We start from the raw sequence: 24,699 nt of genomic DNA on the forward strand, positions 1-24,699 counted from the left end.
CCGGAGAAGTGAACCGCCGTGTAAATATTGAAATCGGCAGTTTTGTGTATAGTTTTTCTACCTTGTATATGTGTAGCGATCTTGGTCTGCATCATATTGGTAAATAGTAAAATTTCTTGTATATAGTATAGAAATTGAATGTATATAACGTTTAGTTATTAGTTACGTATGGCCATGTGTTAGCCCTTATTGTGAAGCCCTTCAACGCAGTTACTTATCTAAGTAATATTGACAAATATGAACAAAGAACCTTTATACCGAGACCGCACTGCGATCCAGAGTATACCTACCTCTTAGTAAATCACCACACCCCTTTCCTACTCCTCTATAGGGAATGTAACTTAGAATCCTTAGTCCAGCGGCGGAATTGCTTTCCCCAAGGGATGAAGACAATCAGGCCAAGGATCGAGAAGCCACATGTGAGGGCCATTAGTAGTAGTACAGGAGGAATGAACCCTGATCGTGATGCCCAATCGTTGTAGTAGAAAATCATGCCGAACTATGAAATAATTAGTATCGGGATGGGACGGAGAGGGGGAGGGAAGATCTAAGTAATGACTACTTACTCCGAAGGTATTCTTCACGATAGTGGCAGCGATCATAATCTCACCAGGGAGTGTTTTGTACTATATGTGACATGATGTTAGCAATATCTTCCAGTTCAGCTTATAAAAAGCAAATCTCATCACTAGCAGTCTAAATCTGTAACGTATGTCATGCCACGGATAAAAAGCAAAAGGGGGTACGGAGTTAAGCTGAAAAGAAAGGAATATGCTTACCGAATCCACCGCATATGCGATCGAAATGGCCGGGATCCCCACGACCTGCAGCCCGACAAGCGAGTACCCAACCACAACGATAACCTCCCACGACCAAGATCGCTCGTACCCCACAGCCGTAACCACCATGCCCACGAGATTGGCGCAGATATACGGCACCAATGCCGGCAGCCTCATCTCCGCCTCCAATACACCCCCGTTGGCCCTTGCGCGCCTCAGCGCAATCCAATCAGACAACGGACCCGCCGTGACCAAGGCAATAATGGCACCCACTACAAATGCAAAGTTAACATAGCCGATCTGGTCTGGGGTGAAGAAATACGGAGGCGCGCCGAACACCTGCGTCTGCGTCAGGTTTAGCGCTAACAGCGAGTTTGCTGCGAAGCCCATAGACAAAGACGCCCAGAGCACAATCGGGTAGCAGAAGAGAATCTTGATAGGCGAGATGACATCCCGCGCTAGTACGGCGCTGAGGTTCTGGCTGTGTTGTTCGTATCCGTGTCCGTAGCGGAGACGTCTCCGGAGAGGTAGAAGAGAGAACTGTGCACGGGAGGGACGGCCGATGGCGTTGTGGTCGGCGGCTGTGAGGGCGAAGGGCTGCATCTGTGCTTCGGAGCTGGAGCTGGAGACCATGCCATCGTTGGGCTTGCCCGTAGCGTTGGAGACCCTAACCTCTGTGGCGGTAGTCGGCGCACGGGGTACGGGCCGTTCGTACTTGGTTTCCGGGTGGGCGAGCAGGAGAAAGATGAGACTCGCCTTATGCTTATGTTAGATCTATAACAGTTGCCTAGCCTTGGGCTCTTCTAAATATTATAGATTGGAAGAAGAACTTACACTCTGCAAGATAGTACAGACCCAGAACTGATTGATTCAGGGGTTAGTCGAAGCTCGAACATACTTCTATAAAAATAGGGGTTGCAGCACTTACAAACCATCTCCATGAGATCTGCGAAGCGATTGCCCCTGAAATGATAGGCCCGATAAAAAGGCCTAGGAAATACGCCCAACTAGGGGTAAAATCGTAAGCATATATTCATAGTTATACTTATTATTATACAAGCAACAAATTCTACTTACAAGTACAGCGCCATGCTACTCCCCCTCTGATGCTGAAACAGCATATCCGCAACAACCATCGGCATAATACTCTCATTCGCCGCAGCACCCAGCCCCGAAATAACGCGTGCGCCCAGGAAACTCGGGTAACTAGTAACCAGCCCTTGCCAGATATTAGCAAGAATGCAGATGAGACTACAGACCAGGACGACCGGACGGCGCCCGAACACATTGGCAGCAGGTACAATAAGAAAGTTGGCGTAGCCGAGGGTGATGGCGGCCGCGCCGAACAACATGTTGACTTCGGGAAGGGTCTTGTCGAACTCGGCCTCGAAGATGAGCGTCATAGGCGCGATGGCCATTGGCGTCATGATGCTCACGAAGACAAAGACGAACTGGTTGAAGATGATGATGGATTTCCATGTTGGACTCCAGTTCTATGTACCGAGTTAGTAGGGGCTTTTTTTTAAAAAAAAAATGTTACCGGGTAGGTATGGCATGAATTGGGTATTGTAACTTACAAGTGGATCATCTGAGCTCGACGTCGGCTGAGGGATAAGTACGACCTCGCTGGCATTCGCTTCGCCGGCATCCTGGCCGGTGAAAATAACATCGGTGCCGGGGATAATATCCGGTTTCTCTCTCCGTAGTACGGTTTCCATATTACACTCACGTTGATCGTAGCGCATACTGGGCAAAAAGACAAATAGGGGTTTTACTTGAGCGACGTTAGACCCATAAGACGCCTTCACCTGCGAGCAATACGGATGGGATAGGCTATATACTATCCCATTTCCACCGTCTTCATTGTATCTGCCCTCCCTCACTGAATAATCAGCTCCCACCCATATCTTCAAGTTGTGTGCTTGAATACCTTCCAAGTCCCACGAACAAGCCTATCCCTACGGCTGGATCTACCCAAAGATTACTATTCCAGACCCGTACGACATGGGTTAGATCCCAAATTCTAGTTCCCACCGGACATTCCCATGCCGGAGAGAAGCCATTGAAGCTTGCATGTGCTACGTGACTCAACAGTAATCGCATCTAGCGCGAGCTGGGATTTACTTAATGTAAGGACTTCGATTGGGTGCAGTAATTATTTTGTGTAGAGTAGGACGGCAGTAGAGAGTAGTGTTGGCGTTGAGGCTCCCGCGCCGGACGTCCGGATTGTGGATGGCTTACGGGGGCGTCGAGCCAATAACTCTGTGTCCCGACGCGGTGGTAAATGGGTGGCTCTAGGCTTATTAAAGCACGAAAAGTTCCCCTCTAACTATAATTTGCATCCTTATAACCTCTTCTAGCCCAGGTCGCGACATTTTACCTTGAATCGATATTCAACATTTTTATCTTTGCTCTTTATGCAGATTCCTTAGATCCTCACGTGGCGAATTATTGTACTTACCTGGTGATGGCCACACAATATGTCTCATTTACAAATAATGTTGTGTAAATGGTAATGACATCTAGCTCATTATCTAGCATTATGTGAAAGCCAAGGCTTGGCCATGTCTATTGTAATATCTCAGGCCAGCCGCAGAGTTCTAGATGCACATTTGACACACACACTTGGGGCTGACTCTAGCTAACTTGAGGTTATATCACAAAGTCCCTACATACTAGTAGGGCCATAACAGGGATCTATTCACATCTATCTTCTATTCGTCTTCTTACTTCCGTTTCTAGCTGAAAGCTTCAAGTACTTATGCTTATCATCCTTCTATACTCCCTACCTCCTCCCTACCTCCTATCAGTAGTGAAGTTTGCGATTTACTACGTTGATAAGTGGCTTTCCAGTAGCTAGTTTTTCAAGGTTAAGTTCCAGGATGTCCAGCAATCTATCCCAGAGGCGGTCGGTCTTCCAGCTTACATGCGGAGTGATGAGGAGGTTCGGGGCCTTCCACAGCGGATTATCACTAGGTAAAGGCTCTGGATCCGTCACATCTAGCGCAGCCCCCCGAATCTGACCTGTCTTTAGCGCCTTAATGAGAGCATCTTGGTTGATGTGACCACCCCTCGCGATGTTTACTACGAAGGTCTTTCTTTCATTAAGAATCTTGAATTGCTCGTCGGATATGATGTGTCGCGTCTCTGGTGTTAGCGGTAAGCTAATAACTAGTAGGTCAAGACCTTGGGCAAGGAATTCGTTGATGTTTTCCTTGTCCGTGCCGTGGAACCACTTCGCTGGTAAAATCCCATCGGGGTCGCCAGTACCCGGCACGCAGTAGCTGTCATCTTTGCGCGACTCTGGGGTGGATCGTTCACCGCGCGTATAAGCGTAGATCTCCATGCCTAAGACACTAGCTAAGCGTGCACATTGTCTTCCGATTGCTCCATATCCTAAAATACCGCTTAAAATAAGATTAGCGTTATTATTTCGTATACTTAACATCAATAGGACTGGTTCAAAAACCTTACATTCGTTGTCCCGTTGAATCTTGAATACGGGTTGCGAATGGCGATTCCCAGTTTCCCGTCTTCATATTCGAAGTGTAGTGTATGAAGTTATGCTGATGCGAGAGCCAAGCACCGATAACCCATTCCGCGATTTGGGGCCTTTGTGATGCGTCAGCTCATAATTACTATATATAGCGAGATATTCCCGTGGTGCAGCTTGAATCCCGTAGAGTAGGAGTAACTGAAGGGATCGACCTACGCATGAATACCATTCGAAGTAGAGAACTTGACCTTCTCGTCCTGATACGTAGGGTGGTTCGGCCATCTATCCACACCGGCCGAGGTAACCTGGACGAAGCGGACGTTTGGTATCAGCTCGGCCGGAGGCGGCATAAACGTAGAGAGTATGGTTACGCCATCCCACAGCTCCGCAGCTATGTCTGTAGCTTTTACGACGGAGTGGTCGGAATTTATCGCATTGACCCATCGTACTTGGAGGCCTTTGAAGCGATTGGTAATATGCTCTATCCATTCCTTTCTTTCTGCAAAAGGGAAGAAGACCAAAAGGATATCTTTGCTTAGGGCCCCATCGCCTACGCCTGCTTCTTCGGCCGTAGACATAATTGCTGATACCTCAAGGCCCGAACTTTTTGAAATTATGGGATGATGACTTTTGAACTTTGAAGTGACGTGCTCTATTGTTTTTGGTAATTAATCACAGCTTTAATCGTCGGTATAATGTTTATAATAAATGATTAACTCTATACCGAATTCATATGGTCCAACCCCTTTGTATTGGGTAACAACCGAATGTCTGTCGTAACGAAAATGATTCGAGGATCTAGAATAGCAAGAGTCTCAGGATTGATTATAAATTTGCGTTTCGAAGTTTATTGTTTATCTAGCTAGACCCATCAATAATGTAACCGAGGGGAGCCTTCCCAAACTATTTAGGTACCTAAGTATGTAAGGGCTCGCAGCATGTGCCCTTACAGACGTCGCTCACGTTATATTGTAAGATATGAAGTTGACTTTCCCCGCTAGTAAACGAAGTGGATAAACTAGAGCGTCATTGCTAGTTACCATTGCGTAATTTCGTTAAACCCGATAAGTGCGATCCAACAAACATTAGGTAGTAAGTCTAACTTATAGATGAACTCGCGACCTTGCTAAAAAGCTGTTAATTTAGGCACTTAGCATAAGTATTAATTCTGAAATCTGAAGCTGAACGGCAAAGAGACGATACAACATAAAGTAAATATCAACAATCGTACATAATTAGCAATCTTACAATAAATGCCTTATATATGCTAAATGTTGTACATGGGGGCATAAAGTTCATCAGGCTACCTGATCCAATCCGCCTGGCCGATATACGTAACGCCGATGCTTGTTGATACAGTTCAAATCCAAATATGGAATACATATATCTACTCTCCATTCATTTGAGTAATACCATCCGCGGCAGTTTCGACGACTTGGAAACCGGCGGCATTGCCAGCGCCTCTAGCAGCGCGGTCAAAGGCCTCATCACTTCTACAGAAAGGGTTAGCAAGACAGTAATCTCAATTTTATATGCAAGGCGCCAAGAGTAGACATACCTATCACAGAGGGTATCGATATCCTCGTCACTTAGAATTCGGTCACCACCTGAATGCTGGTACACTTCGCCGTCCTTTAACAACAGGGCTAGAAGTGTCTCCTTATCTAAAGTCTCGGCATTGTCGAGCTTTTGGCCCATTGTCTTAAATCCTCCCTTCTTGATAACAAGCTTCTCTAGCCTGCGCTTCGCGTCTGCGCTAAGGAGAAGCTCTTCCTCGACAGTTCCCTTTGTGGCAAGTCGGTAAATAACAACTGGACGCGTTTGGCCAATTCGGTGGCAGCGATCCTGCGCCTGTAAATCCTGCTGCGGGTTCCAATCACTAATTAACGTTAATTAGCTGGCCCCTGGATAGATCGAAAAAGCGAACTTACCTATCGAATAGTATCACAGTATCTGCGCTCGCAAGGTTGATACCCTGACCACCCGCTCTGGTCGACAATAGGAATATCTTAAACTCAGGGTCCTCGTTGAACTCTTTAATCTGCTGTCTTCTATCTTCTTGGGAGACACCTCCGTCGATGCGACAAACATTCCATTTACGCAATTCGGCACAATAATCATGAAGTATGTCCAACTGTGTCTTAAACTGCGAAAAGATGAGGACCTTATGTCCACGTTCAAACAATTCTGGAAGTAACCGGTCCAGGAGAAGCATTTTTCCAGAAGCTGTTACAATGCTCTCGTCGACCGGGATGTTATCGCCATATGTCCATGGGCTGTAGAAATTGTGAGGACTATTGCATACAAGTCTTAACTGCATTAAGGGGTTGCCAAGTTTCTTGTCGGCGATTTGAAGCTCTATATCATGTTAGACTAGCCGCATAGCCTGGGCTTCCAAACTTACTAGCAAGGTCGAGTGTAGCTGCACGCTCAATTTCTTCTTCATCCCTCATGTCTTCATCAGATTCATCATCTTTAGCAGCAAGTTCAGCCGCTAGTTTTGCTTCGAATGCATCATCATCCAACTTGTCTTCGTCAGAGTCATCTGCTGCCTTATACGAAGGGCGACCCCTGCGCGGTCGTCCTCGAACGCTGCTGGCTGGAGTAGATTGTCGGCTCGATTTACTACTCTTTGGGGATGAGGCTTCGCTAGTCGGCGCGACTTTTCGTTTGCTAGTCCCTTTAGCTTGAGGAGCAGGCGAACTATTCTTAATTGTCGCCTTCAATGTCGCACCTCCTTTCTTACCCATCATCATGGCAAACGCATTACTTGCGGACGGAGATGGCGCCTGACTTACTCGGGCACCGTTCGCGCGGGAGGATTGCCGGCTCGACCTTCCGGTACTGACCGAGCTGTTACGGGTCTCCGTCAACCGCTCGACTACCTTATTTTCTAAATAAGCTCTGGTGTCGGTCTTCTTATCGCCGATCACATTATATAGATCCGTCTGCTCTTTAGTCATTGGTGCAAATAGTACGTATTCTCGCTTTCTTGGTAAGTAGTTGGCTACATCTGCCTTAATTCGGCGGAGGAGTAGAGGCTGTAGAACTTTGTGTATTTTGGAAACGAGGTCTTGGTTTTTCTTATCTTCAATAAACTGCGTTGTACCCTCTTCGTCTTGTAGATCACTGAAATCAAACCATACTTCGAATGCTTCCCAATCGAGGAACGTTTCTGGCATTAAGAAGTGGAGAAGCGACCACAATTCTTTGAGGTTATTCTGCAAAGGTGTGCCAGTGATGAGAAGCCGAGTAGCTGACTTGAATTGCTGTAGCTCCCTGAAAAGCTTGGCATCGGAATTCTTCATGCGATGTCCTTCATCCTATAATATGTCAATGACTATAAGCTTAATCAAATACATATATACTAACAACAACGATGAAGGCCCAGTCAATCTTGGAGAGGCTTGCGCGGTCTCTAAGGACCATTTCGTAACTGGTACAAACCACAGGAAATCGCTGGGTTGGACGGCCCTTCTGATAGCTCTTCATGATCTTATCACGAAAGATCTGCTGTCGTTCTTGGGGAGTACCGTGATATAATACGAACGGTATTGTAGGAGTCCACTTGCGGAATTCGTCCTGCCAGTTTGATAACGTACTTAACGGAGCGATGATTAGATGCGGGCCGAAATAGTTCTCCTGTTCTCTTAGCAATGCGACGAGAGAAATGACTTGAATCGTTTTCCCTAATATTCGGTTAGATGAAGTGAGCTTGAGGTTATGATAGATAGATAGATAGATAGGTACTAACCTAAACCCATCTCATCTGCTAATATACCACTAAGGCCTTGTAAACATATCTCGTACATCCACGTAAGACCTTCAAGTTGGTAATCGCGCATAGTTCCGCCACTCATAATTTTCGGTTGTTGTTTTAAATTCAAACCAGCATCGGCCAATGCCTGGTTATCAAAGTCGCGGCCGACACGACCAAGAGCTTTGGTCTTCTGCGTTAAAATGTCGCTAAAGACTTTACTTTTGCGGAGGAGCTCGTCGAGTTCCTTAGCCTTGCGAGCCCTCTCCTGGGGAGAGAGTTGAACTTTACGTTTCCTCCGAGCGGCGAGTCGCTTTGCCTCTACTCTGGTATTCTCGGCTCTGGCTTTCTTCTCTTCGGTGAGCATTTGCTGCTCAGTGAAAGTTGAAGTAAGACCCATTTTGAGACTGTCTAAATCATCGGCGGGGGGTGGCGACGAGGGAACACTAGTGGGTAGACGAGATGAAGAGAGAATAGAATCGACATCCGAAGACGAAGTTGACGCCATTCCAAAGGAAATAATAAGGAGGGAGATAGAAGATAATTAGGTAGTCAGGTAGTCAGAGGATTATAAGTGACGATTACAAGTTAATAAATTACGAAGGAGTGAATTGGAGTAGATTGGAGACTAAACATCACAAAAAAGCAAAACAGGTAGACAGGCACCAGAGGAGGAATGATGATTTCACAGAATTACAATTACCAATTTACTTAACCCCGGTGTTAGTAACTAGCGCGTTGAAGGGCGCTGAGTTGAGACGACGCGAGCGAGTTGCGCTATCACGCGTTAAGTGGTTATGTGGACCTTCCCGGAAACGTCCCGTTTGCATGAGGTACGTAACAGACAGGGATATGAATCTGCGACTGCTGTGAGAACGTGTGAGCCTTCTAGTTACAGTGAGGGAATCTCTAGTCCGCATACATGATTGGAGATTACCTAATGCTGGTCATATTCTGTACCTACATCCATTTAGGTATCTTATTTGCACCGCCACGAAGTACATAGGGATGCCTAAATTATTAGTGCACAGCCATAATCGGTACCCCGGGCCAATCTCTCCCCGCTAACGCTAGGACATAGAACATCCTTGACTAATCTCAATTGCCATTCCATTTGTCGCAATCCTACTGCTTTCAACAACAACCGCCATACACGACCATCTCCCGATTTGATCGCTCAAGCTGTCGCGTCGATCTACCGTCTCGATCATACTACAGTATCATACTACAGACGTCCTATCTACCGATAATTACTATCAAAATGGCCACTAACGGGCAGAACTTCTATGAACTGTACCGACGGAGCAGGTATAGCGTCATCTTCAAACCACACCGTTTAGGTCTCCGTTGACAATATATATTTCAGCGTCGGAACCGCGTTGACAGATACCCTCGACGATCTTATAACAGAGCACCGGATAGATCCCCAGCTTGCTATGAAGATCCTCGCGAACTTCGACCGCGCCATTACCGAAGTACTGCAGGACAAGGTCAAGGCTCGTCTGAGCTTCAAGGTAAATATTAATATCCCGGTGCTATAGCACATGATGGAGCTGGGCGTTAATCATCCTACTTTGCCCGGCTGTATAGGGAAGCCTAGATACTTACCGATTCTGCGACGAAGTCTGGACTTTCCAGCTCAAGAACGTTACATTCAAGATGGAGAATGGCGGACAGGTGGTCTCAGCAGACAAAGTTAAAATAGTATCTTGCACTGCGAAGCCGAATGGCAATGCTGCGTAGATGGCAGTCCACGTGTCTCTGAATAATTCTCTTCATTTCCGTTACGGAAGGTGGTCTAAGATGCTACTCGGAGTATACCTCTATGCATTGTTTTAGAGCTCGCGATCTCTTTTCCATACGTTACAATCGACCGAGCCCAGGATTACCGTCATTTCCCGCCCCTTGCGATAAAATCCCGAAGCTAGCAACGTTCGGACGAATATTGATTGACAATCGACCTCAAAACGATAAGTCTGGTAGGGGACTATGATACAGCAGCAAGGCGTGGAGTTTTTGTAGAATTATGCCTTTTTAAGACGGCCATGGGTTTATTTGCATACGACGGCGTAACGCGTATATGGTGGGTTTCATGGCGTTTTACGGAAAAGGCATACCAAATTGTGCAACTTGCATTGCAATTCGGATTAGGTATTGGCATGCGTTTAAAATAGAATATTAAGCCCATCCACCCAACTCGCTCTAATATGTGTTACTTGCCAGATGTTTTTGAACACACCACAATTATAATATTGATGGTATCGTAACATATGACCTAACTTCAGGCTGCTAACAAGGAACAAGAGATTACAAAATAAATTTCAAATATGTTTTCATCCATCTATCTAGGCAGGTATTCGATATATGATCTCGGATACCTACCTCCCCGAGCTCATTAGGGAGACGTAAGCAAAACAAATATATGGTCTTTAACCTGTCCCAATAAATCCGTCGCTTATCCTAAGCGTACGTCGATTTAACTTAAATCTCCCAAAAGGGCGACATCCTCGTCCTCATCATCCTTCTCCACGGGCAGTACGCCTTCGACCTGCGGGGCTACGCCGGTCCCGCGGCCCAACTCGGCTGCTGATTCGGCGTCGTGACTATCACTAATGTTTTCTTCATCGTGATATTCACCCTCGTCTAAGGCAGCTGCCGTCTCGCTGCCTTCTTCCTGCTTGCCTCTGCCGATAATGACGTTCCCGGCAACAAGTAACGCGGCGCCGGCCCACCAGAGCGGTGGTAACGACTCGGAGAAGATAAATAGTCCGAGCAAAGCTGTGATGACAAAATTGGTGGATGTGTTCATGATGGAGACTTGTGTTGTTGAGTTGCCCTTTGCAAGGGCTTGTGTGAATAGGGTCCACATCTAAGGTTTTATGTTAGATTTAATGACTCTTGATATGGTTTAGTTAGTAAGATGTGAACTGAACATACCACTCCGTTGAAGACTAAATTAAGACCGAAGAAACTCTGTTGAATACGGTGTTAGCAACTGGTATATTTATCTCGAGTATAAGTTGAAAGAGACTTACAACTCGCACAACGATCTCGACAACTCGTTCGATGTCCGTCAACCCAAAGAGTCCCGAAATTCCTCGGGCTATGTGAGTGGAAAGTTCATTTGTAGTCCTAATTGTCAGGTGGTCTTACATTAGCATCTAGCTGAACTTGGTTTCATTATATGTTCCTTGTTTTCATTTATAGTATTGAAATATGAGTTCATATAGTGTAGAAAGTTGCAATTTTAAAATGAGTGAAATGTGAAATAGATTATTCGAGGGACGAATGAGTATATAAATGAAAGAATCTGAGATATACTCACAATTTCGCTAACACGCCATTAAAAGCAGCGCAAGCACCACTAGCAACAGCAAAGACGATCCACCGATTCCTAACCGTCCAGGAAGACATGACGGTAGAATCTCCAGCAGTGTCGTTGTTATCGTCTTCCGAAGATACCGGACCGTTGCGGCTATGGAGTGTATTCGTCCGTCTCTTCTCGGCAGCAAATACGGCAGGTTTCCTCGCTCGAACGGAGGCGGAAGTAATTGAAGAAGAATTAGTAGTCGCAGTCGCAGTCGCAAACGCAGACTGGGGTTTCCCGGGTCGGGGCATTGTGGATTAGGTTACTAAGGGTTCCGGATACGTCGGTACGGGGCTGCGTATGAGGTGTGTTACGTCAAAGGTATGTATGTAGGTACCTAATGTATGGCTACTAGGTAGTTAGGTACAAATATAGCAACATAGGAATAAGTGAGCCTAACTGCTGGGACCAATGGAATGATCCACGGGTTCTGATGCTGTGCCGAGAATGTCTCAGCTTATGGGATCTGATAAGGGCTGCCGGAAACATCTAAATTCAGGTATTTCTTATCACCGAGTGTGTTCCGGACGCGTGGCTTTTTAAAATGCTTGGCTATTGAAATTTAAATTTAAATAATACGTCAACGCTATTTGAGAAGACAAGTCGTGTCGTGGGTCTTGTTAAAACTCGGTAACCTACGTGCATATGCGGATATCCATCTCGGACATATTAGTGCATTTCAACTTCGGCATTTAATCGCGTTCCTGCAGCGGAAAGCAATAATTAGCCCCACTATTGGTTTCCAACCAGCCAACTAGGTTACATAATTGACATCAAAACCTATCTCGTTGGTAGATCACGAGATTTCGTATAAGTTATATGCTATATCTATTCCCCAAGTATTTTCACAAGTAGAATATTAGTTTGATAAACAAGTAATTAGTTCGTGTATATTTCGAGTTATCAAATCTATCTATTCTCTAATTCGACCCCATCATCTATACCCACATCCTCATCGCCGTCCATGATCTGCCCGCCTGCTCTCTCATTCGCCGCGCTCCCGAGCCGTATACGGCCACCAGTTGCGCTTGCGATTTTTATCGAGACCCATCCGCCAATTCTATTCATAAAGCCCCAGAGCTTCTCGTAGACCTCTAGGATCTCATGATCGTCGCGGGGGTTCTCAGCTGCCTCCGCCTTGAACTGATATCTTAAACAGTCCTTTGCCGTGACTAAGCCCGACAGACGCCCGTGATGCTCTATTAAGATTACGCGCGGTCCGATCTTGCGAAATAGTTCCATCACCGTCTCCAGCGGTAGCCGCGGGTGCACCGTAACTGGTGTCGCATCTACGTACCGACTAAAGTCGAGAGACGCCGATGAGGCGCTATAATCCATACTGCTGATGGTCACGGTGGGGGTGATGGGCGTAATTGTACTAATCGCTGGAGGCGAGAAGGTACATTTAGCCTCGGGGCTAATCGGAATCGCTCTCTCGCGACGTAGACGATCAACCGCATAACGTAACTCCGTACGGCCAATATATCCGACAAGAATCTTCCTTGTAAGATCTTCAACAACAGGGAAACCTTGATACTTCGGTTGCTTTAGGAGATCTTCAACAGCCTTTAACGTCATGCCGTGGACAGGTATGGCTATCACATCGTTAGTCATTGCTGCCGATACTGGAACACCAAAGTTGTGTTCTTCCTTGTTATCCAAAAATGGGAAGCCGCTAAACCAAATCATCCGGTCGGCTATCCCACCTTTGCCGAACAGATCAGACACCATTTTCGTAACACCGACAACAATCATGGTAGGTAAGATGTATGTCAAGGCCCCAGTGAGTTCGAACATAATAACCACAACCGACACAGTAATATGCATTATGCCACTGAGTGCAGCGGCGGCCCCTAGAAAAGCATAAGTCCCGGGAGTAATACAAGGCTCGTCCGGCTGACAAGCAGCAAAGAAGGCGCTATCCGGGTGAGCATCGTGGATAGCCTGCATAATAATCCCAACAGTCCGGCCGAAGGTTGCCCCTACCGCCATAGACGGTACAAATATACCGGCGGGCACTTTGCAACCATACGAGATAATGATTAGGAATATTCGAACTGCCGTCGCGATGGCTAGTGATAATATATTGGCCCATCGCTTATCGTGCTCACAAAGCCCATGATAATCCTCGGTGCCTTCGCACTCCAGGAATAGAATTTCCATACTCTCCGTCATATCAATCCGGAGGAACGCATTGGGGTAGCATATGATTGCTGTTCCCGCAGCTAGAAGCGTAGCTTCAAGAACTGCCAATTTCGAAAGATACTTCTTCCGGAACGCCTGAGCGCGTAAATTCCACTTAATCACGAACGCGCCGTAGAGACCTCCAAATATCCCAATGCAGATGTAAGGTACTGTTTCGAAGAAATGCCACGACCGATCATATTTGACCTGGAACATGACGAGCTGGCCGGTCCTAAAGGGGTTCATCGCCGCCAAGGCTGCTGTTGCGACAAGCGCACAGAAGTAACTTCTCCACATAGTTTTAAGGGGGAAATAATTGGACATTTCCTCCAGAGAGAATAAAACACCGCCGATAGGACTTCCGAACGCGACTCCAACTCCCGCAGCCGCACAAGCACTAAGTATCTCCCGTGTCTTGGATGCGTTCCGCTTATACTTATCAAACATCCTCGAAATGACATTGCCTGTACATACTGCATAGTGCACGCTAGGACCTTCCTTACCGACCGAAAGGCCAGACGAGATAGCCAAAGGTAGAGCTACAGATTTGATGACCAAAGTCCGTAGACCTAGGAATCCTTTCATAACAAATCCGGCAATAATGCATTTGATCTCAGAAATGCCCGAGCCCGCAGCATAAGGTGCGAATGACTTGACAAGGGTAGCTGAAGTGAAAGCAAAGGCAGTCTGAATAGTTTAGTTGCAAGGTTATGAAGCAATCAAGAGGAAGAGAGCTTACTCCAAACGTAATATATATAAGATAATTAACGGGTTCGAATCCCGTCCAGCGATGCCAGTGATCACATCCGTTGTCCTCACCCCAGCAGCAGAAATTCTCGTTAAGATAGAAGGCCGTCGTGCAGTAACCTATTTTGATATCGGCTAGCCATTCTGTGATTATATTCAAAAGGGCGGCGTTAAGCCCAATAGCGGCACCTATTAGGGTCACGACGATCCAGCCCTGGGCAGCATCATAGGACTCCCATAATCTATACCTCCACGACACTCTGCCATTGCCGGGATTATTTCTGCGGCGCGCTTTCCGGCGTAATCTTTCTTGAGCCGCATCCTGTACCCAATCTATATTTTTATCTTAATATCTCCTCACTACGAAATTGGATCGGGTCTCGTTGGCGCGCATACCTATGGTAGTAAAGTCCTAGGCATTACATTAGCGAAAAGGCGTAACTAGCATCGCAGAACAGCGCCGGAGAGCGCACCTCATATCTCTTGATCTCCGCTATTTCTTCGTCGATCTGATGCTCCACCGGCGCATTGCTTCCCAGCCCCTCTCCTTGCTCGACTGTTGATACCGCGAAGGATAACCTAGAACTAACAGACGGTCGGCGGGATAGCTGGGAGCGCGATGCGGAGAAGGAGGTGGTACGGGAAGACATGAAGGGCCGTGACCATTCTCAGCTATTCATTTGCGGGGTTACTATATACTAGATAATTCGATTGCGACATGTGCAGTTTAGATAGGTATAGGTAAAGATTGGATTACCTATGCGGCCAAGGCTGAATGCTGATCTTGAGTTGGAATATGTACAAGTAAGAGTTAGAGCTGATTGCTCATACGTAATTGGCCTAAGGTCGATATTGGAAGCAAGGGTCTTATGCTTTAGCGGTCGTTCAAGCTTTCCCAGCCTTGGCTATGGGGGTAGCATGTGTAACCTGCACAGTATGAAGTGCCCCATTCACATGTCATATAAGAGAAGTAGCCACTAAAATTAGTGCTTTCTTGTGCTAGTCATACTTTCTACACAGTATCAATACAGTTTTTTCAAGTTTAATGGAATCGCGTCTCCGCAGCCTTTCACGCGTTTACGTATCTAACATGTAATGAAATAACTCTGAAGACAAGTATTTTAATCGTATTTTACCTATATAAAGAAGCCCGACAAGCTACAACGGTTATTAAACCCGACCATCAAAGAATATTTATTGATAAGAGTAATCATTATTTGAACGTCTTACAACAGCAGGTAAGTAAGTTCAACTCCTATAAGACGGGACTTCAAATATAAAATCTCAGCATTCCTTTGTTACTAACACAATTCATAGTTCCTATACCTTCAAATTCAGTTGGACCGTTCCATTTTTAGGCCAAACTGCGACTTAGTCTAAACATCCTTCTGGGAGCTTTACTTATTCGTGCTTCTACTACCTTGAGGGATCTCGTCGCAATGCCGTATAACACAACGGCAATTCCGCCTCGCAAGGAGGTTACGGGCCAAACTCAATTGCCCTGTGAGCTCGCCCCTGCATTCTATTTTTATACTAACACTAACCACCCAATTTTACAGTATCACGAGTGAAGAAGATTGTAGCACAGGACCAGGACATTGGCATATGTTCCAACAACGCCGCATTCGTCATCACACTCGCAACTGTAAGTCTAACCCCTTCATTTTTCTCAACGCCCTACTAATCCCCCACTCAGGAGATGTTCATCCAATACCTAGCCGGCGAAAGCTTCACCATGGCCAAACTTGGCAAGCCCCGCCGCAACATCCAGTACAAGGACCTTGCAGCCGCCGTCTCGCACCAAGACAACCTCGAGTTCCTCGAGGACGTGATCCCCAAGACAGCACCATACAAGCAGATCAAAGCGCAAGCAGCTGCTACGCGAAACCAGCTCAGCAGCGGCACACCCGGTATCGAACGGGTAGGCGACAAGCAGCGCGAGGTACCAGCGACGAATGGAGGGGGTTCGGCGAAGAAGCACAGACCTAGCACCAGTCGTTCGAGCTTAAATGGAGGCAGCTTCGTGGGCGCTAGTGGTGCTCGGATCATGAGCGATGACGATGGTGCGGAGATGGACCCGGCGGATCAACTGCATCATGAAATGCGGCAGGCGAATCAAGAAGAGGATGAGGATGTCCAAATGAGTGGATAGGGGCTATATGTCTGGGTTTCGATATTGATAAGAGTAGCTAAATATAGGTCCGGCAAAATGCTCTGATTCAGCCTTACGCAATCGCAAGGCTGGATTTAATTGTGGCAGAATAGAGCATATCGTGTGGAATATTCCCGGATAGTTAGTCCGTAGCGTGTCAGTCATCATGAATCGATTTACTTGCTTGCGTCCGCTGGCGAAAGAATTGCATTATTGCCTATTCCATGGGTATACCCGATTTTTCATTTTATGACCATGAACTATACGCCAAATTACCACCTCGACTTAACTTCCACCCTCAAATATAGGTAAGTATCTCACTCCTCCATCTCGTCGTTCAAATGTACACCAGCCGGAATCCTGCCCTCTCGTAGCATAGCCTCGAGCCTCGTAATCTCGTCCAGGCTCGTGGCCTTCTTGATCATGTCCTGCAAGCGCGTCTTCTCCTTCTCCGTAAGCTTGATGCGCGACATGCGCGTCGGTAGGGCCCCGGAAGGAGCGCCGTTAGCGGAAAGCACCGAGTCAAATGTCTTAGACTTGACGCCCATGATCTTGGAGGCTAATTCAGTGGGCTCCTCTGCGGTGCCGAATAGGGTCGCGGCTTCTTTTCGCTCTGCGTCTTTCACCTTCTCGAAGTCGAGGAATCGGACCGTCGGGCAGCGCCATAGGATCCAGTAACGGTAGTACTGTAGTTCAGCAGAGCGTATTAGCCTATGCACCTAGTCATTGTTTACTTGGATGTTATTCAGCCTACCTCCTTCTTCGTGACGGGGTTATCTCGTAGTACCAAGTGTGTAAGCCTCGGGAAAGATCCAAGCGGGTCCAGATCTGCCAGTTCGCTTAGGTTGTTCGACTCTAGTTGCAGAGTTGTGAGGTTGGGGATCGAGTTTACGAGGGTAGGTTGTATGGATGCGATGCGGTTTCGCTGTAGGAGAAGGGACCGTATGCGCGGGGATAGGGGGAAGTTCCCCAGTACCTGGATATCATTGTCGACGAAGTCAATGCAATCTTGCGGCTAAGTATCGCTTATACGTTAGTAATTATACCTTTGCATAAGGGAAAGTAAACAAAAGGAGAGCTTGCTTACACCTGCAACGCCCAAATTCTCGATGGTGGGGATACGATGTCCTGTTCACAGCCGGCAAGGGCATCGCTATCAATTCTGCTCTTCTAGATCAAAAAAAGTGTAGTATCTGTTCTTTTCCGACGTACCTCGTAGCTCGAGCTCACGCTCTTTCAACGCGTTAAGCCAGGAGGGGGAATTCTGAAGGAGCTCGACCGTGAGCCTCATGTTGGGCGAGGGTCTGCGAGAAGTTTTACCGTTTCAATATGTACCTTAAAATAAGCCGTCTTTATTATTTCGACTAGGAGTTGGTTCGTGTGATAGAAATTATCAGGCTGTCGTGTTCAATTGAATTGTTGTCGCGTGCTTCTGGTTTCAATTGTCTAACAAAACAAGGCTGAACGAATAAAAAATTGTGATGCCAATGGATGGAACTTTAAACCAAGCTACGAGGCTTAAATTGTGGGGTGCGGGGAATATCATCATACAAATGACATTGAAAAGAGATGTTATGTTTAACAAAAGGGATTTTTTAATTAAACAATTATTATTAATTACCTTACAATATCTCCTTCATTTGCCCACTTACACGCATCTACATAGTATTTACATTTTAAGTCGACACATTTACGTTCCAATTCGCATTTTTCTTCGTATTCACCCGATAGATTATTCCGTACTTCGTTACCACGTTCGTTCAACCATGTAGTGTCACGGACAGAGACCTTGATGATTCCACGGGGATGGTTAAGACAAGATATATCGCTTTGTACATACCAAATCCATGACTTTATGAAGCTTCTCTCTAAGAGGACCCTGTACTCTAATCCTCTGAGTTGGTCGTTGAGCAGTGAAAAGTGGGGGATTTTTGGACTTTTTGGACTTTTTGGGAAAACTGTATTCTTCGGATTCCTCTAGGACATCACTTTCATCGGATATATCTGAAACACCGCTTAAATCTTGTAAAGCTTCCGAAATAGTATTGGAACTTTTATGACTTAGTTGTGTTTCTAGATCCCTCAGGGCATCACCTTGTTAGACAGGCGTGGTCGGGCCTGCAGCGCTTCCACAACAGCTTTTCTAACTTGGGAATCTTCATCGTTTAGTCGTTCTGCTATGGCTTTGAGCACCTCGTTAGATATATGAATCGGGAAATTCAGTCTCCATCGCTAAGAATGAGCTACCCGTAAGATTTTGTTCGAAAGTAGCCATTCCGACAGTTTCCTTTCCAAGTTGAGTCGAAACGGTCTCGGTTTATACTTCGCTTAAGCAATGCATTATTAATCTTTGATGAGTAGGGCCTCAGAGATCACACGGCTCTTCCTCGATCATCTGAAGAAAGCGAATAGTCTCTCCATCTTTTCTAGCATCAAACAAGCTTTTCGAGGAAATTCATTTCATTATAGGCAAGTTTTTCAATATTTCATCGTGATTCTTCTTGCGCTTGATCTTCTATTATAGAGATTTCTTGTCGAGCCTTGTTTCCGACAGGACTAGGTATGGTAAAAAATAATGAGAGTCATCTTGCTGTACATCAACTTAGTCTATCAAATGTATGAGTGAGGAGGGAGGTCCATCTTATATACTCATTCCATGCCAAGATACACCTGAAAGTAGTCCCCTGACCGCTTATTTCAACACATCTATTAAGATGTTCTTTCTCAACTCGCTTGTATTGCAAGTTTGAGAGTAAGGCTCAATAAGTCTATTCGGGATAATATACTAATAAGCTTCTTAACGCGCACTTGCATAGTATTTCAAGTTTTTACGAATCAGATTAAATCGACAAGCTTGATGAAGCTTGCTGATGCCAGCAGCGCAGCATTCTAGCTCGGTGTATGGACTCCGCCGCACTTCTTCCGGCTTAACTTCAGCCCGTCGGTCGAGTGTATGTAGAAAAACATGGTATTTAGAGCATCATAACTCGGACACGGTTAAACTTGATGTTCAAAGTCATTAATGTTACCGGTAGCTAGTATCTCACCTCAGCTAGGCAGAAGCAGTGTTGTGAGTGTGTATATATATACAATGCGATCTACCCGATCATCAATATGAATGTAAATTTCCATCTGCACATATCTATTTATAACATTGGCGACGATGTACCTTCGTAAGAGTCAAATACTGGGTTATGTGCTCGCCTTAACACCCCAAGCAAGCCACGCTTATCCAGGTACTAAACCAAAATGTTCTCTCGACAACGTGGCTCACCAGCTATCTTCGATTAACAGCTCATTGTCTAATAATGCGACAATACTATCGGTTACTCGTGTTCAACTAAATGGTAGTTATGGTGATCCTAATTCACCTCAAGGTCTCCCACCTTTGGTCTCGACAGGCCTCCCGGACCTCTGCGCCGTCGAGGTAAACGTAACATCATCCGAATCATCATCCTACACAATCTCTATCTTCCTACCTTCTAAGTGGAATTCAAGATTCCTCGCGACTGGAGGGGGTGGTACCGGAGGATACGTGAATTACCTTGATATGGGTGTTGGATCGCAATATGGATTTGCTACGATGTCTACGGATAATGGCCATAGGGGCTCCCCTTACGATGTTGAATGGGCTTACAAGAGCCCGCAAAAATTGATTGATTGGGGCTGGCGGGCTATGCATGGGTCCGTCGAGCTTTCGAAACAATTGATTAAAGGTTATTACGGCGAGAATATACAGTACTCCTATTACACTGGCTGTTCCACTGGTGGACGACAGGGTCTCAAAGAAGCCCAGGTCGGTGCCGATAGCTTTGATGGCATGCTCATCGGTGCGCCAGCTTGGTGGATAAGCCATCAGGTGGCTTGGAATACTAAGATCAGCAAGGATTACTATCCCGTGGACGACCCGAAGAGCATCTCCAATGAGTTATTCTCATCTATTATAGCTCAAACGGTAGTTGATCAATGCGATGCAATTGACGGTGTTAAGGATGGTATTATTAGCGACCCCGAAAACTGTCATCCGGACTTCGAAGTATTATCCTGCAATAGCACCGCTGCTAATTCATCTGCGTGCCTCACGTCATTACAACTAGAGACTTTAGCAAAGATCTACGAGGACTACTACATCGGGTCAGAGTTCGTGCACCCGGGTCTTGAGCTCTCTTCTGAACCAGGGTGGCCGCAATACTTATTTGCCGGTACGCCAACTTCCTGGGGTATTGACTATATTAGATATATCGTGTTTGAAGATCTGAATTGGCCTCTCGATGAGTACAACTCAAGCGTTTATGAGCGGTTGAAGAATCTAGAAATATCGCACGAAATTGATGCGGATCAATTCGATATGTCTCCTTACCGAGATCACGGCGGAAAAATCCTGATGTATCATGGATTATCTGACCCCTTGATTGTTACGCGTGGCTCGTCGCACTTTTACGAACAGGTTGAACTAGCAACTGGAGAGGCTTACCCAATTACTGACTGGTTCCGTCTTTTCTTCGTTCCGGGCATGCTGCATTGTTCAGACAGTCCACCCGGGGTTGATGCACCGTGGCACATCAATGGCGCCGGTCAAAATTGGCAAACTGGTTCGGGTGCATACTCTGTCCCCGGGTTCCAAGACTCCAAACACGATGCATTGCTTGCGCTTATGGAATGGGTTGAGGGTGGAAAAGCGGTAGACCAGATCATTGCAACGGCGTGGCACGATTCGACTGACCCGAGTTCTGGGGTATGGAAACAGCGTCCTATTTGTCCTCACCCGAAGACTGCCAAGTATAATGGCGTAGGCGATGTCAATAAAGCTCTAAATTGGGACTGTGCGTAATAAGTCTTAGGGACACGGCGTAAAGGAATTAGGTATATCTGCAAAGTTAGCCGAGTTAAATCGCCTCTCTACTATAACCACTAGCAACTAGGTATATTAATACATTCAGTATATATATAATCTCCGTTTAATACGCACATTATCTTTTAGGATTTGACTTGCTAGAGCTGAGCTGCGGGTGACTCCTTGGTGGCGTTCTCAACAAGGTCTAGAACGCGTATTCCGGAACATTCGTTTAGACTCAGCCGCACCAAGTGGACTGGAAGCTCGACTAACTTCTAACTTATCTTACTTCTGTGAACTAATTATTCGTACTTAAAATTCTTATTCTTTTTATGTCTACCTGCGAAGAAACTACGTAACTTTCATAGTCGTTCATCTGTTGTTTCAATAGCAAGTAGCTGAATATCAGTAGCTATCTCCTAATCATGGCAAGACTCAAGCCAGGCGTTTTCCAAGAATTCCAGGAGAGACATTTAGCATCAAACCGTGATTTCAAACCTGTTAGCGTAAAGGTTATTGAAGTAGAAAACTTCGAAGTAAGCTATCATAAAGATGACTTTCTATCTAGTCCAGACTATACTTATATTAACCAGTGTTTAGGCTGAGAGACCCACTATTCACTCCTATATTATCAACCCGGGGGATTTTGAGGGTTGGCTGGTGATTATACCTAATGCTCTAATTGCCCTTAACCTGGGTTAATTGTGTTGATACGAAATATATAGGATCAAGTCACCACCACGAAAGATCATAGCCACCAGAGACCCAAATTTCGCATCATGTAAGTCTTATGTGTCTACTACAACTAGTTGAGAGTCTAAACTTATATAATTCTACGCACCTAGTCTCGGATATGTTGGAAAGGGGGCAAAGTATGAATATTTGATGCCTGGTAACGAATCTACAACTGGAGACATAACTAACGAATCGATGACTGCTCTGCCTTTCTCAAAAGAACATTGTCAGCTTATACGCAAGAAACTTGGATTGCCTGGTATAACCTCTTTATTACCGTCCCGAGGGGCTTCCCCTTTAGTGGGTCACTTTCAACTCATACATCTTCCGTCTCAAGATGGCAATCCAATATACGGTAGGACTAACTGTAGCAATTATTCGAGACTAAATAATTGATTTCTATACATAGGCTTAATCTTGAATGCATTTACAAGCTTGCTGGTTGGCATTAAAGTTGGCGTTTCAATGTCATACTGTCCTTCCACGGGTGTGACGAATGCTGTGATGATGAGAAGCGGTCCTCAGGATGGATTCACCTGGCTAGAGCAAGACTTAGAGGAGCTTGCTTCTTTGGCTGATAATCCTTTCCTCATTCCTACTCTGGTCAGCCAACACCTCACCGAAGCGTTTTGTTCTGCCGTAGACCGTAGCTTTGACCAGTTACACCAAGCAGAGTTTGGAAGTGGTCAGACTGGTATCACGATGATCGGAGAGAACGGGATGCCAATGACACGAGGTAATTGTGAAGATCCGAATCTCTCAGTTACGGTACTTGGACTAGCCCAACATGCGCTTGCCGTGGAGGCTTATATCAGAGGTCAACTATTGACTGTAGATCTGATCAAGAATGATATGTTGACATTTCCATGGCAACAATCACCCTCCATAAACTACGACCGTATAAAAGAGCAAAATGATCTTCTTGTCAAGCAACTCGGTTTCATTAGTCGAACACTTGATATCGCTCTTATTCGTATTGATCATCTAAAGCAGCGAACAAATGTGCAGGCAACTGCTGTAAGTCCCTTCTCCGCTACTTGAACATATTTATCTCATGCCTTGGCTTTTAGATACTAACGCTGATTCATATTTCGACAATTAGATCGCCAATTTACTAGCTCAGCGCAATAACGAGACAAATTACAGGTTAGCTGAGTCCAGCACAAGTATAGCCCACGATACTAGGAGAGATAGCTTGGCCATGAAGTCTATTGCGATTCTAACAATGATCTTTCTCCCGGCGACTTTCACTGCTGTAAGTGAACGCAATAATACGTTCGTAATGCAAGAAGTATAACTAATAGTGTCGTATCTGGAAAGACATATTTCACCACCCCTGCTATTGTAGCATTAGAACCCTCGCAAAGCCTCTACTGGATCGTCACGGTACCCTTGACCTTGGTTGTAATGGTCTTGTGGATTTTCTCGTTCTATGTCCTCGCTAGGGATAAGTTCTCATCCTTTCATAAAGGTAGCTTGGTGTGACTTAAGATAGTCGTGTTAGATAATGGCCTTTGTGTTCGTTTAAATGGGACTCATCAAGAGAATATTTTATCTAGGGCTCAACTACTTCTCATTTATCTACCTCTTTCTTTACTTATATTATCGTAAGTGTGCGATGTTGAACTTCCCACTCGGTACATAAGTACCTAGGTTAGGAGGTAGATATGGTTTCTTCTTCACCACAAGCCTAAGCACCATAAAGAAACAAAATTGTGATCATATAGAATCTAGTATATTTTGGTTCATTATCTTGCTGTAAAGCGGCGACTGAGCACCTTGTTGTCTTTGTCTTATAATACTATAAAGGGATTGTTAATTACACAGCTCTTTTAAACGCCAAATTCAATAAAATAACAGCGCAACATGAGATATTCTACTGTTCTGTACCCAAACAAATGTGCTGATTACGATCAACAACGAAGAAGATACCGAAATTATTCTAAAATTACTGTTGATAAAAGTACCGCGGCGCGCTGATTGCCTAACACTGAATTTCACAATGAACGTCAAAGTTATCACCAATAAAAGCGGTAGCATTCTTGGCAAGATCCCTATCAGAATGAGCGAACCACCCCGTCGTGAGAACACTCGCAATGCCGAAACCGGCGCTAACTTTAGAGCTTCTATATGGGCTGGTAGTCAAGCTAATCGTAGAACATCAGATGATAGAACTCGAACCCGGGCTCGAGGAGTACAGACAGAAGATAATGAACATCGCGAGAGGCCCCAACCATCCCGGCAACGAACCAATCAGGCTGAAGACCCCAGAGAGAGACAAGAACAGGATGACGAAATACCTCGACATAACGAAGGAGTTCCTCCATCGTCGCGTGGGGGATATTGGTTTCGTGGTAGCTCGATTAGATCTTTAGTTAAGAGCTTTCTGGGGATGCAATTATCAGGTGAAGCAGCTAATACGGGACATATCTCGTTCGGCGAGGGAGAGTCTTTTTTCCCTGATCCTATGGTTACCTTCCTAGTTGATCGGCCTCAAGATCTCCTGTGTCAAATTTGTCAAACGATAACTCTCTCAATAGGGCACTTCTCGCATACTCCATCTGATAATACTCCGGCTATCCTTCCGTGTGGGCACTTGGCTTGCCACAACTGTCTAAGAACTTGGGTTCGTGAAAATCGAAGTTGTC

At 45.7% G+C, this 24,699-nt stretch overlaps 9 protein-coding genes across 9 annotated transcripts; 3 read left to right on the plus strand and 6 right to left on the minus strand.

Annotated features, from left to right (window-relative positions):
- Positions 1-325: 325 nt before the first annotated feature.
- GL218_03942 (Protein HOL1) lies at positions 326-2,524 on the minus strand (the record flags this gene model as incomplete). The annotated part of the gene is made up of 7 exons (XM_033580522.1): positions 326-499; positions 567-626; positions 780-1,535; positions 1,614-1,640; positions 1,708-1,786; positions 1,857-2,272; positions 2,357-2,524. 7 exons carry the CDS (start codon positions 2,522-2,524, stop codon positions 326-328), a joined length of 1,680 nt encoding a protein of 559 aa, XP_033436527.1.
- Positions 2,525-3,585: 1,061 nt separating this feature from the next.
- Positions 3,586-4,853, minus strand: GL218_03943 (D-2-hydroxyacid dehydrogenase; the record flags this gene model as incomplete). Its single annotated transcript, XM_033580523.1, has 3 exons — positions 3,586-4,186; positions 4,254-4,391; positions 4,492-4,853. The coding sequence occupies 3 exons, from the start codon at positions 4,851-4,853 to the stop codon at positions 3,586-3,588; spliced, it is 1,101 nt and encodes a 366-aa protein (XP_033436528.1).
- Positions 4,854-5,662: 809 nt separating this feature from the next.
- GL218_03944 (Lymphoid-specific helicase) lies at positions 5,663-8,540 on the minus strand (the record flags this gene model as incomplete). The annotated part of the gene is made up of 6 exons (XM_033580524.1): positions 5,663-5,768; positions 5,834-6,154; positions 6,207-6,633; positions 6,680-7,598; positions 7,648-7,964; positions 8,030-8,540. 6 exons carry the CDS (start codon positions 8,538-8,540, stop codon positions 5,663-5,665), a joined length of 2,601 nt encoding a protein of 866 aa, XP_033436529.1.
- A 753-nt stretch (positions 8,541-9,293) lies between these two features.
- On the plus strand, positions 9,294-9,775 carry GL218_03945 (Transcription initiation factor IIA subunit 2; the record flags this gene model as incomplete). Its single annotated transcript, XM_033580525.1, has 3 exons — positions 9,294-9,340; positions 9,399-9,546; positions 9,623-9,775. 3 exons carry the CDS (start codon positions 9,294-9,296, stop codon positions 9,773-9,775), a joined length of 348 nt encoding a protein of 115 aa, XP_033436530.1.
- Positions 9,776-10,508: 733 nt separating this feature from the next.
- On the minus strand, positions 10,509-11,650 carry GL218_03946 (uncharacterized protein; the record flags this gene model as incomplete). The annotated part of the gene is made up of 4 exons (XM_033580526.1): positions 10,509-10,901; positions 10,970-11,005; positions 11,068-11,164; positions 11,358-11,650. The coding sequence occupies 4 exons, from the start codon at positions 11,648-11,650 to the stop codon at positions 10,509-10,511; spliced, it is 819 nt and encodes a 272-aa protein (XP_033436531.1).
- A 658-nt stretch (positions 11,651-12,308) lies between these two features.
- GL218_03947 (uncharacterized protein) lies at positions 12,309-14,980 on the minus strand (the record flags this gene model as incomplete). The annotated part of the gene is made up of 4 exons (XM_033580527.1): positions 12,309-14,270; positions 14,323-14,663; positions 14,727-14,742; positions 14,804-14,980. The coding sequence occupies 4 exons, from the start codon at positions 14,978-14,980 to the stop codon at positions 12,309-12,311; spliced, it is 2,496 nt and encodes an 831-aa protein (XP_033436532.1).
- A 789-nt stretch (positions 14,981-15,769) lies between these two features.
- On the plus strand, positions 15,770-16,482 carry GL218_03948 (putative transcription factor C16C4.22; the record flags this gene model as incomplete). Its single annotated transcript, XM_033580528.1, has 3 exons — positions 15,770-15,833; positions 15,890-15,975; positions 16,027-16,482. 3 exons carry the CDS (start codon positions 15,770-15,772, stop codon positions 16,480-16,482), a joined length of 606 nt encoding a protein of 201 aa, XP_033436523.1.
- A 317-nt stretch (positions 16,483-16,799) lies between these two features.
- On the minus strand, positions 16,800-17,773 carry GL218_03949 (U2 small nuclear ribonucleoprotein A'; the record flags this gene model as incomplete). Its single annotated transcript, XM_033580529.1, has 4 exons — positions 16,800-17,168; positions 17,237-17,497; positions 17,570-17,610; positions 17,695-17,773. The coding sequence occupies 4 exons, from the start codon at positions 17,771-17,773 to the stop codon at positions 16,800-16,802; spliced, it is 750 nt and encodes a 249-aa protein (XP_033436524.1).
- Positions 17,774-19,645: 1,872 nt separating this feature from the next.
- GL218_03950 (putative feruloyl esterase B-1) lies at positions 19,646-21,313 on the plus strand (the record flags this gene model as incomplete). The annotated part of the gene is made up of 1 exon (XM_033580530.1): positions 19,646-21,313. One exon carries the CDS (start codon positions 19,646-19,648, stop codon positions 21,311-21,313), a length of 1,668 nt encoding a protein of 555 aa, XP_033437274.1.
- Between the last annotated feature and the right edge of the window lie 3,386 nt (positions 21,314-24,699).

Source organism: Daldinia childiae (assembly GCF_008694065.1).
Source record: "Daldinia childiae strain JS-1345 chromosome Unknown Scaffold3, whole genome shotgun sequence".
Lineage (NCBI taxonomy): Eukaryota > Fungi > Ascomycota > Sordariomycetes > Xylariales > Hypoxylaceae > Daldinia > Daldinia childiae.